Source organism: Impatiens glandulifera, chromosome 6 (genome assembly GCF_907164915.1).
Source record: "Impatiens glandulifera chromosome 6, dImpGla2.1, whole genome shotgun sequence".
Classification (NCBI taxonomy): domain Eukaryota; kingdom Viridiplantae; phylum Streptophyta; class Magnoliopsida; order Ericales; family Balsaminaceae; genus Impatiens; species Impatiens glandulifera.
The window spans coordinates 52469917-52482087 of record NC_061867.1 but is presented as its reverse complement, the minus strand read 5'-3'; the positions used below and the strand labels follow the sequence as shown (position 1 = coordinate 52482087).

The following is a 12171-nucleotide window of genomic DNA, read 5'->3' as shown; positions in this document are numbered from 1 at the left end:
CTACATTATTACATTAGTTTTCATTCTCACCTCTCTTTTTTTTCTTTGCATGAAATCAATTCAGTAGAAAGTTTAAATATTCATCCAAGTAGAGTGCAACAAATATTAGGTAAATCCAAAATTTACTCAATTATAAGGAAAGTTGAATAGTTTAACAAAGACAATATATGTTCAATATTTAATTCGAGATGGCTTAGGTTACAAAATAACAAATTTACAGATATTCTAATAATCAAACTTGTAACATTTCGAAAAGAAAATAGGATGCCTAATTGCGCACGAGATCTTGTTTAACTTACTCTTAAGGCTGATTGTTAGTTCGAGATATCCAAACTATCAAAAAAAAGAAATTAAAAAAGTTTGGTATTATTCACTCGAAACCCATTTAGGAGACGAATCAAACATTTCAAAATTTTTGGGATTATTTATATATCTGATTCTGGCTTAAACATTATTACTAACTAAAATGATAGAACATATATATATGTAGCTAATTAGTTTGATTAATGTTGTTACTGAAACAAATAAATGAAGTAAAGTTGAATATCATTTAATTTGAATGGGGGTGCAGACTGTCGACATTTCAAAATGAGAATATGTTAAGAACATGATCATAAAAGACCAATTTTACAGTATACATGTGATTCACCTCTTTAGTCTTCAATGGGGAAAAAGACAAGAAATAAAGGATGGCCCGTGATTGTCTGTCTGTGAACAAAAATATTTTATAAAAAAATAAGCTTTTTCATCAATAATAAGGAATCCAAAGCTATGCACCTCCCCCTATGCAACCTCTTGTAATTGATTAGTGATCATTACTATTTGGAAATCATTTTCTCTCTTATTTTTTTTCATATGTTTTCAGAAATCTAGGAAAATAATAATTCTATACAAGTAAAAAGAATTTAATTCCATAGTTATAAATTAATCTAGAGGAATATAAACATAGATTATAATCTCAATCAATTTATAAATGTACATGGTGTTGTACTAATTAAAAAACAAAATGATAAATGTAAGAGGTGTTTTTTTTTATTCAAATATTGATATATGACTTATTATAATTATCTAAATCACTTGTTAATTATAATATTAAAATGCATTTACTTTACTTTTATTAAATTTTAAATTGTATTTTTTTAATAATTCACCCTATAAAATCCTAAATATAATACTCACTTTTAGTCAAATAATTTTTATAAAAAGAAAATAAAAAAAAAAAAACTCAACTTTTCCATATTTTTGCCATTTATTGAAATTAGCTTATTTATGTGATTTTTTTTTCAAAATATCAAAACAAGTCATTTTTTTTAAATGATGAATTGTTTTTTTAGCATGAACTAAAAATCTATCAAACAATTATTATTTTTATTTATTTTTATCTAATTCATTCTTATATTTTATATTAAATAAAAATAAAATTACTTTTCTTTTTACTCTTGCAATATTCAAAAAATTATTGTGACACCAACAATCACAAAATGCTAGTTTTGAAAGAAAAAAAAAAAGTTTCTCTCATTTCATTATGTTAATAATATTTCATTATGTTAATAATATAATCACAAACATACAACCATAATAATCCAAAAATTTTACTCCAATGTTTGTATATATTATAAACATAATTATTCAACATAATTTATTATTCCAAGACTTAATAAAAACAAGATACAATTTTCAAACACAACCATATGAATTAGAAAATTAATATATAAGTGCCATACATAATTTTTAACCCAAATCACAACATTAGATAATACCCATGTCCCCAAAATCTCATTACTTTCTAAAAAAGATTATTCAAGATAATTATCTAACTAAGAACAAGTTTCGCGGGAGATACCCAAACGATTGTTCTTAACATCAAATACATAACGATGGTTTTGCTGCTGAAAACTAGCAATCACGTTCAAAGCCGAGTTCACATTCTCCGGCGAAGCCGCCATTGCCAAACAAGTTGTGCTGCTCGAACTACTATGGATCAGAAAATTATCCTGAGGAAGCGTCACATTTGCTCCTTGAAACATGAAGGTGATGGTAGGTATTGTGATCGGAACCGTATAACAAGTATCAAATCCTCCTAGAGATGTAAACGTCGCCGGCTTCATCCTCCTACGAAACTCGTTCTTAACCGCATCGTATGCCGGTTGCGCTAGCCTTGTGTAAACCGTCCCTATAAGATCATGACAAATTAAAAACCAATTAGTGTTTTCCAAGATTTCAAAAAGTTGGAAGATTAAACTTTTCTTACCGGAGTCCACCACTGTGCCAGCACCGGTGTTGGGGTTGAAGGCAAGAGCAGCTTTGGGAATATCGACAATTCTACGACCAACCCTAATTGCCACTAAGTTGACGTAATAAAGAGATGATCTTTTAGGGTTTTTTAGGAGTGGTGTGTATTTGATTCTTATTGGTTGACCTACCGGTCCAAGTTTGAGTGAACCGGAGAAGTTTAAGGATTTGTAACTTGGTAGACAATAGGAGAATGTAGATTGGTACAAGGTTTGGGTTTGAGAAAGAAGAGACAAAGGACCACGACCTAAACCTAATATTCCTTGTGGTGGGACGGGATTTGGACCGGTCACTTTTTGAATGCAACCGAATGTATATTCGGGAATGTCATCAACTGCTAGTTTTAAGGTGTCTTGTGTTAAGTTGGCTGCCATTGTCGAACCACCGTAGGTTACGTTGAATCCGCAAGAACCAATATTGCACACCGGATTAGGTACCTAATGGATTAGAAAAACTTGGGTTATTATTTTTTTTCAATTTTATAACCTTCAAATCCAAATAACCCATATCAAACAACATAAAAAAACCACTTTTTTAAATTTGGAAAGCTAATAGTAATGCAAGTTAAATCAAAGAAAAAACAAATATTAAAAGTATCCAAAATAACATCACAAAAAAGTAAACTCAAGAACTTGTTTGATGTTGGTTATTTGTGGGGGATTTTTTTTAGGGGTTTTGTAAAAAGAAAAATATTCTATGAAAAAAATGAGCTATTTGGGTTTGTAATAAATTTTTGTATTTAAATTTTATAAATATACAATAAAAATATTATTTAGTTAGATAAAATGAGGAGAGAATTTATTATTTTTTATATCTTAAATATTTTAATAATTTTAACTAATTAATTTAATTGTTTTCCAAACAATATTTTATTCAAACAACCTAAGCAAACATTCTAATTAGTCTTAAACAATTCAAATCTTTCAACAAAACAAACATTTCAAACTACCTGTTTGCATTGAGCAGCTTGACAACCAAGAACCTTAAAAGACGACGACTTTTCCGACGAGAATACGGCGGAAGGACATCCAACGCATCCGTCGCAGGGAACCCAAGAAGCATCATTACTAGTATCAACCGCCATCAAGAACACTTGTGGGGGTGTCCCTATTTTCACTCTAACAACATAAGTCGGACTCTGAACCACCTGTTGCCGGCCGGAGGCAATAGGAACAACGGATCTTTTAGCGACAAGGCTGACTAGGTATTGAAGTCTGGCTTGGTCTTTGGATTGGGACTGAAAAAGGGTTTCTTCAAATGAGATTTGTTGTTTGGGACGGAATGGGGAACATGGGCTGTTGATGTGGAAGATTTGGAGGCCGGAGCTGAGGTGGTCGACGGCGGCGCAGTTGGGTGTGGTTAGGGTTTGGGATGTGAAGGGAGAGAGGAAGAGAGGAAGGAGGAAGAGAGTGAGTGAAAGGGCCATTGTTAAAAGTTGAAATGGAATGGGTAAAATTAGATAGGAATGTATATGTATATATAATAGAAAATATTATCTCTATAATATTTGAGTTATATTATTAAAATGTCAATATTTTTTGATGAATATCTTTTCCTTTCTATTCTTAAATGTATAATCAGATTGTGTTTCGGGTAAATTTGGTGACAATGTAATCAACACTCGTATTTTTGTATTGATTTTATCGTTATGTTTAAATTATTATTATATAATATTGTATTGACCTTTAAAAAAAATGTCATTTTGTATATAAAAAATAAATATAAATAAATTGATTGATAAAATAATTGACCAAATTTATTACTTGGATTAATTGATTATTTTTATCATGGTGTTTTATTTGGTAAGTAATGGTTAGTTGAGATGCTCATGTTGTTTTCAAAACTTTATGAATTATTTTTTGTCTCAATGATAATTTGGATTGTATATGGTATGCTTTTCTTTTTCTTTTCTTATTTTGAATTTTTCAGATGTCTCACACAACAAAGACCCCTCCCTCACATTCCATTTAGAGACAAAATTCAATAATTTATAATGTTTTTTTTTTTTTTTTTGTAAAATACAAACTCGAGTTTTTATATATAAATCTTCTATTAATACAATGTAAAATCCTTCTCTCAACAATAAAAAGAAATTATTATTTGGATTGATTAACCTCATCAATTAAGGCCTAAAATTGCTAGCATTGCATGTTCTATAGAAAGAAAAATAAACTTGTATTGTATTTGAAGATTTGAAAGACCATGAAGATTTGCATTGGGTGGGATGGTTAAATTTACAATTGAGAACTTTTAAGTTTTTTTTTCATTTTTTTGTGACCCCATTTTGTTTTGTTCTTGAGATGGGTCTAGATCTAGAATGAAGATTCCCGATTGAGATATTGTTCGGGTAGTTTAGGTAAAGAAAAATTTGGGTAAGATGTTTGGTTTTGATATGATCCATGGTTGAAATACTATCTAATCATTCTTAAAGAAAATAGGAATCGAAATATAATACACTAATATAAAGATCGATAACAAAGTTAGTTAGATTTACAATTCTAGAATGAAATTTTGTGAAAAACATAGAAAATTATAAAAAAAAAAAAAAAATTGTTAGAGAAAGAGGGAAAACTCATTTAACAAGCATGAGATATGTTCAAAATTCAAGGAATTGAAGTCAATTGTTGGAGTAATGTGATTAAGTTAACTTAAATGATTTTATTTTTTTTGTTAACAAGAAAATAAGTTTAATTTTTTTTTGAATTAAGGAAACTAGCATGACACCCATAGTAATGGTTTTCCGCTTTAACTCAAAGCGCTTCCAGATGAAATTGAACCCGTGACATTTTAGTCTCTTAAGTCGACAAATTGAAAATGTTATTGGCTCATTTTTGTATGATTTTTGCATGAGCGAGATGGTTCCGGAGATCACATTGAATCATATTATTTATGTTGGTAGGATAATTCTTAATGTTTGAAAATTGGAATATAGAGTGAACAAGTTTATAAAAGTGACTAATGTTCTTAAATAATTGTAAGATGTTAATGAATGATCCAATAAATGTATAAATTTGAAATTTTCAATGTACAAAGGTATTAATCGATATCAAGATTAATAAATTTAGTGTTAAGATAAGACAATAATAAATGAATATCGATTCTGTTTTCTGTTTGGATTATTACTATGGGGTTTTGATTCTAATTGTGGTAAATATTCCCTTAAAAATTAAAAATGAAGAAGATATAAATGCATGTGTAGAGAGAGAAATGGTGGAACTGGTAAGATCTGGAGGGGCAGTTTGGAAAGAGACTTGTATTTGTTTGTACAATTGCGACTTTTCAAGAGTCACATGACAAAAAGCCAAACCCACCTCTAATCTCTCTCTCTCAAGTTTTTTAATTGAGAATATTTTATATAATTAAAATGAGTTAAATTTAGGGTAGATTGAAAATTCTTAATTGAGATCGAGTTTTAATATAATAAAAATGTATGATAATATTCAAATAATTAAATTAAAATGTGATGTCCACTCAAATTATATAAGTGATCATGTGCTGTAAATGTTTTTTTATATAGCAGATATATCAAATTGTCTCTTTTTATTTAATAAATTGCTTAATTGAAAATAATTGAAAATATTATTATGTTGGTATTTTTTAGTTGATTTTATTTGATTAATTATTTAAAATTAATTTAGAAACTAAATAATGTTTAATAAAAAAAATGTCACAACATCTATTATGCTTTTAATGCATTAATGTTAAAATGTTCTTTCTAAATTATATATATATATATATATATATAATTAATTTTTGAATTATATATCAAAAATAAAATTACAAAAATAATGTAAAAAAATCAAAACAATTAAATAAAAATTTAAGTGTTAAATAATACAACATATTTACAATATTGTAATTTATTAAGGGTGACCATAAATTTTTTTAGCAATTAGTAATGAAGTATAGAAGTCAAATAAATCAATCAAAGAATGTTGGAAAATTTTTTTATCAAATGTAATACCATGTGATAACTAATCATCTACCCATATTATTAAAAGAAAAGTGAGAAATTAATAGAAATAATGGAAAGATACTCGAGTGACTAAACTTCGAGTGACTAAACTGATAAATTTATTTTAGTGATTCTTTATTAAAATAATTTTATTTTTAATCTGGTAACTAATTATTCTGATTATAAAATTCGTGATAAAAAAATCATATTCGACAAACACAAAAGGCTGAATCGAAAGGTGAAATAATAACTCAAATCTAAAGAGTAAAAATAAAACAAGAAACCTATATTTACTATAAAAAAAAAAAATTAAAAAAAAAATAATAAAATTAATTGAAAAGACCAAGGAAAAAAACTTACACTTTTTTAAGATTTGTTTTTTAGATAAACTTTATACTAATTTTTTAAAAAATCAACCAAATATTTAATAGGTCTTCATAGAATAAAATGGTCTAGATTTATATTTATTAAAAGAAATCCTAAATTTAATTTAAATATAAATATTTAAAATAAGTACAAATTATCTTATAAAATAAATAAAATATTTTTTTATATAGTTATATTTACAATTTTTAATATAAATTAACTATTTAAATATTATTTTTTATTAATTAAATTAAATAATTTATTAAATTAAATAATTTATTAAATAAAATATTTTCTATATTTTAATTATTAAAAATTAAATATATATTAAAATTTTTGATTAATAATTATTTTTTTTTTATAAAAAATGATTGAGTGAAAGAATTTGTGTGAGAAAATAATTTTTTTATTTTTTTATTTGATGATGATGTTACTTTATTTTATCAAATAAAATAATTTAAATATATAACCCATCATTTGAACATTTATTTTGAATTTTAAATTAGTATAATAATAATTTATTAAATAAGTGGGATAGCGTGAAATCACATCAGAGACCTACAATAAAGCGAAACAGTATGAAAATTAAAAGAAAAAAAAGATAAGGTCTGACAGACTTACTGACACGAGCTAAATATCGGCTCCAAAATAAAGAATATATATTTATATATATAAAAGACTGTCGGTGGTTTAATCATTCTCTTTTCACTACTTAATTACATGACTATTTACCGACAATATTTTATTTTTTATTTTTTTATTGTGTTGAATTTTTTATTTGGGTTATTAAAATAAATTAATATATTTATAAAATATTGAGTGTTTGTGATTTTGAATAAATGATTTTTTATAAAATTATTTATAAGATATTAATATTCAATCAGAAATAAAAAAAAAATTGAATATTTTTATTAATATTAAATAATGTGACATGAGAAAGTGAAATTTAGTTAAACAATGTCATAATCTGATTGTGAATTGTAAATAATTTAAATCATCCAAATATTATTTTATTTTTTCTTAAATACATTACAAATTACTTAATTAATCAATTAATTAAAATATTTTAATATCTTCAATTTTAAATTATTATTTATCAATTATCAAAAGTATTCATACATTATTAAAATTAGCATTTAGTCCGTGCAAATGCACGAGTAATAATAAAAAAAACCGTAAAAAAAATTACGAATAAAATTTTTAATTTTATTTTTAATCGTTTTAAGTTTATGGATGGGTCAACCCACAATCCGACCCAAGTATCCATTTACTCAACATCATTATATATACATAGATTAGTTAGTTAAAAAGTTGAACTTATATTAATATTAAAACGTCCCGCGTTTATCAAATTCGGTGTTGAATTTAAAATATAAAGTCTTTGTAGCCTAGTTGGTTAAAGAGTTGTACTTGTTTTGTTAGGTTGCAACTTGCAAGTTCGAAACATACCTATAGCATTTTAAATTTTAAAACGGGTCAACCCACAATTCGACCCAAGTATCCAAATTAACCACAGCTCTCGACCCGGTAATTCGGACACTTTAAAAATTAAGCAACATTATATATATATATATATATAGAGAGAGAGAGATATGATAAACCCAACGAAGGGTTAGCGAAAGCAAGGCCACGAATCCTACGTGGCCTTGCCAGCTAGGAGAGAGAAAAAGAAAAAAAAAATCTACATTTCTGCATATCCTCTTTCACCCAATAGGGTTTCATATTTCTGCATTTCTTTCTCTCTCTGAAACGCATCATTTATTTCTCTTCTCCGGCTCCGACTGCACTTATTTCTCTTCTCCGGCTGCATTTATTTTTTTCTACGGCAGCATTTACTTCTCCATGGTATCCTTTTTAAGGATCTTTATTTTTTTTTGAATAGATCTAGGGTTTAGATTTTATAGATCTAGGGTTTAGATTTTACAGATCTAGGGTTTACATTTTACATAAGTATTTATGGATTTAAACTATTTGAATTTTCAGGAAACCGAAGCACCGAACTTGAACAACCCAGTAGATGAAGAACTTAACCTGAACAGATCCACCCCTGTTGAACCCAAAAGGTACCCTGAACAAATCTAGTGGTTTCGGGACAAGAAAGGGTCCTTCCTTGTCCCGAAATGGTTGGTTTCGGGACAAGAAAGGGTCATTCCTTGTCCCGAAATGGTTGGTTTCGGGACAAGAAAGGGTCCTTCCTTGTCCCGAAATGGTTGGTTTCGGGACAAGAAAGGGTCCTTCCTTGTCCCGAAATGGGTTGTTTCGGGACCCGAAAGGGTCCTTCCTTGTCCCGAAATGGGTTGTTTCGGGACCCGAAAGGGTCCTTCCTTGTCCCGAAATGGGTTGTTTCAGGACCCAAAAGGGTCCTTTTATTTCCCGAAATGGGTTGTTTCGGGACCCGAAAGGTGGTTTCGGGACCCGAAAGGTGGTTTCGGGACCCGAAATGGGTGGTTTCGGGACCCGAAATGCGTGGTTTATGGACTTTTTTCTTACGGTTTCACTTAATTTTTACAGTCACATTCCTAGTGTTGGAATGACATTTTCCTCCGAAGAACAACTTCTTGAATTCTACACATCATATGCCCAATTAACGGGATTCGGCATTACCAAATTAGGGAGCAAAAATGTAGGTGGTAAGAGGAAATACTTCAGCGTTGGTTGTGCCAAGAGTTTTCTGAAAGAATCGAAGTCAAAAAACAAGTTTCATCAGCCTAGACCAATAACGAAGACAGATTGTAAAGCAAAGATTAATGTTGTTGTTCGAAATGAAGGGGAATATGTGATAACAAGTATTTCTCTTGAGCACAACCATTTTTTAAGCCCTAAGAGAATACGTCATGTTAGATCCTACAAAGTAATTGACGGAAATGTAAAGAGAAGATTGGATACAAACGATGAAGCTGGAATAACTGTGGCCAAAACATTTCAATCACTTGTAGTTGAAGCTGGAGGGTATGAAAACATGTCTTTCGATGAGAGGACATGTAGAAATTACGTTACAGAAGTACGACGGTTGAGGTTAGGGATTGGGGATGCTGAAGCACTCACTAATTATTTCTTAAGAATGCAAACCAGGAACTCAAACTTCTTCTACCTTATTGATTTGGACGAGGAATCCCGAATTAAAAACGTGTTTTGGGCAGATGGTAGGTGCAGGGCTGCCTTTGAAGATTTTCATGATGTTATCTCTTTCGATACAACATATTTGACAAATCGCTATGACATGCCTTTCGCTCCGTTTGTTGGTTTTAATCATCATGGTCAATCCATTTTGCTTGGATGTGGGTTATTGTCAAGTGAAGATTCAGATTCTTTCACATGGTTGTTTAGAACTTGGTTGGAATGTATGCATGATAGACCTCCCAATGCCATAATCACAGACCAATGTCGATCCATGGCGATTGCAATTGAGAAGGTATTTCCTAAAACGCATCATCGATTTTGTTTGTGGCATATAATGAAGAAACTTCCTATAAAACTTGGAAGCCATACTGAATACCATCTAATAAAGAAGAGGCTGAAAAACATTGTATACAATTCCATAAATATTCAACAATGCGAAGAGGATTGGAATAGACTAATTGAAGATTATCAATTGGAAGATAATGTTTGGTTGAAATCTTTGTATTTGGAAAGATTTAAATGGATACCTGTTTATGTCAAAGGACAATTTTGGGCCGGTATGTCAACATCTCAACGGAGTGAAAGTATGAACGCCTTCTTTGATGACTACGTGCAGTCCAAAACATCCCTCAAACAATTTGTCGAGCAATATGATAGGGCTCTGTTGAGAAATATCGAGAGAGAAAAGAAATTGGATTTCCAATCGTTTAATTCTTTGATACCAACTGTTAGTGGATTTGCCTTCGAAAGGCAATACCAAAACTTATACACTCCAGATATATTTAGATTGGTTCAAGTAGAAGTTAGAGGTTTGATGTTGTGCGACATCTCAGCCATTGAAGAGGAATGTTCAGTTTCTATATTTAGAGTTGAGGAAATCATGTTGGGGGTTCATGGAGAACATCTAAGAGATGTTTCTTACAAAGTACATTACACCGAAAAGGATTGCAATGTGAAATGTGAATGTCGATTGTTTGAGTTCAGAGGTATTTTGTGTAGACATATCATGGCTGTGTTGAAAAAAATGAGGGTGAATGAGGTACCAATGTATTATATAATGGACCGGTGGCGTAAAGATATTAAGCGTGGGTATCAACATATCACCAACATTTATGATTCAGATATGTCCGTGGAAGAAAAAAACGTCACAATAGTCTAACTCGATTGATGCAAGAGGTTCAACAAGTTGGAGTAAAATCGGAAGTAACTTGTTCTTTTTGGATGAACGGAATAAAAGGCTTGATGGAACAATTTATGTCACTTAATCATGGAAGCACTGAAGCATCTAAAGACCAAAGCACAGAAGCATCTCCATCTCCATCTCCATTTCAATCTCCCGCTACATCCATTTTGATACACTCTCCCAAGAAAGTTAGAAGTCGAGGACGACCACCAACAAAGAGGAAACAATCTTTAATTGAAAAAATCCCCAAGACTTCGAGATCAAAAAAGAAGGAAAATACGGCCACAACATCTACAGTTTTGGATTCAACACAACAACAACAATGGAATGATCCACTTTCAACTCAATTATCCTTCACATCACTTTTGTCCTCTCAAGTATATGTCGAAGATCACGCGTGTGGTGATAACATTCAACGAAGATAGTACTTATTTTGATCATGTTATAACTTTGAATATTTTTACATTTTTATCATTTTTGTCCTTTCATTTCTAACGAAGATAGTCTAACCAAGTTAAAGCAAGCTAAAAACCAAGAGAAAACAAGTTAAAAATCTAAATTTCGGGTCCCGAAACACCTTATTTCGGGTCCCGAAACACCTTATTTCGGGTCCCGAAACGACCTTTCGGGTCCCGAAATCACATATTTCGGGTCCCAAAACCACCTTTCGGGTCCCGAAATCACATATTTCGGGTCCCGAAACACCTTATATCGGGTCCCGAAACCACATATTTCGGGTCCCGAAACACCTTATTTCGGGTCCCGAAACCACATATTTCGGGTCCCGAAACCACCTTTCGGGTCCCGAAACACCTTATTTCGGGCCCCGAAACAACCTTTCGGGTCCCGAAACCACCTTTCGGGTCCTGAAACCACCCATTTCGGGTCCCGAAACCACTTATTTTATACTTGGTTTTTAACTTGTTTTAACTTAGTTTATACTTGGGTTTTAACTTACTTTATACTTGGTTTTTAACTTGTTTTAACTTAGTTTATACTTGGGTTTTAACTTAGTTTATACTTGGTTTTTAACTTGTTTTAACTTAGTTTATACTTGGGTTTTAACTTAGTTTATACATGATTATAATTGAAGACAAAACATGTACTAAATTAATTAAGAGTTGCTGTTATCATACAACTTATATGTTTCAGGACATTCTACTTTTAAAATGTCTACAAACTTCTGTAAGATGTTCTTGATATTTTTGTTTAAGTTTGAACGGATGATCATTGCAGTGTATTTGACTCGCAATGC

General features: G+C 30.2%; 1 protein-coding gene across 1 annotated transcript; it reads right to left on the bottom strand.

Moving 5' to 3' along the window:
• Positions 1–1678: 1678 nt before the first annotated feature.
• LOC124942864 (aspartyl protease AED3-like) lies at positions 1679–3754 on the bottom strand. Its single transcript, XM_047483434.1, has 3 exons — positions 3242–3754; positions 2252–2729; positions 1679–2173 (listed from the first exon to the last, which is right to left on the bottom strand). The coding sequence occupies exons 1-3, from the start codon at positions 3716–3718 to the stop codon at positions 1818–1820; spliced, it is 1311 nt and encodes a 436-aa protein (XP_047339390.1). The 5' UTR covers positions 3719–3754; the 3' UTR covers positions 1679–1817.
• Positions 3755–12171: the final 8417 nt, after the last annotated feature.

What these genes read in the sequence shown, in the direction of transcription:
- LOC124942864 (XM_047483434.1), bottom strand. Translation starts at nt 3,718, where the DNA reads ATGGCCCTTTCACTCACTCTCTTCCTCCTTCCTCTCTTCCTCTCTCCC. An exon ending in AAGCTGCTCAATGCAAACAG is followed by an intron (nt 2,730 to 3,241) that starts GTAGTTTGAAAT and finishes CTAATCCATTAG; the next exon opens with GTACCTAATCCGGTGTGCAA. An exon ending in TGGCACAGTGGTGGACTCCG is followed by an intron (nt 2,174 to 2,251) that starts GTAAGAAAAGTT and finishes ATGATCTTATAG; the next exon opens with GGACGGTTTACACAAGGCTA.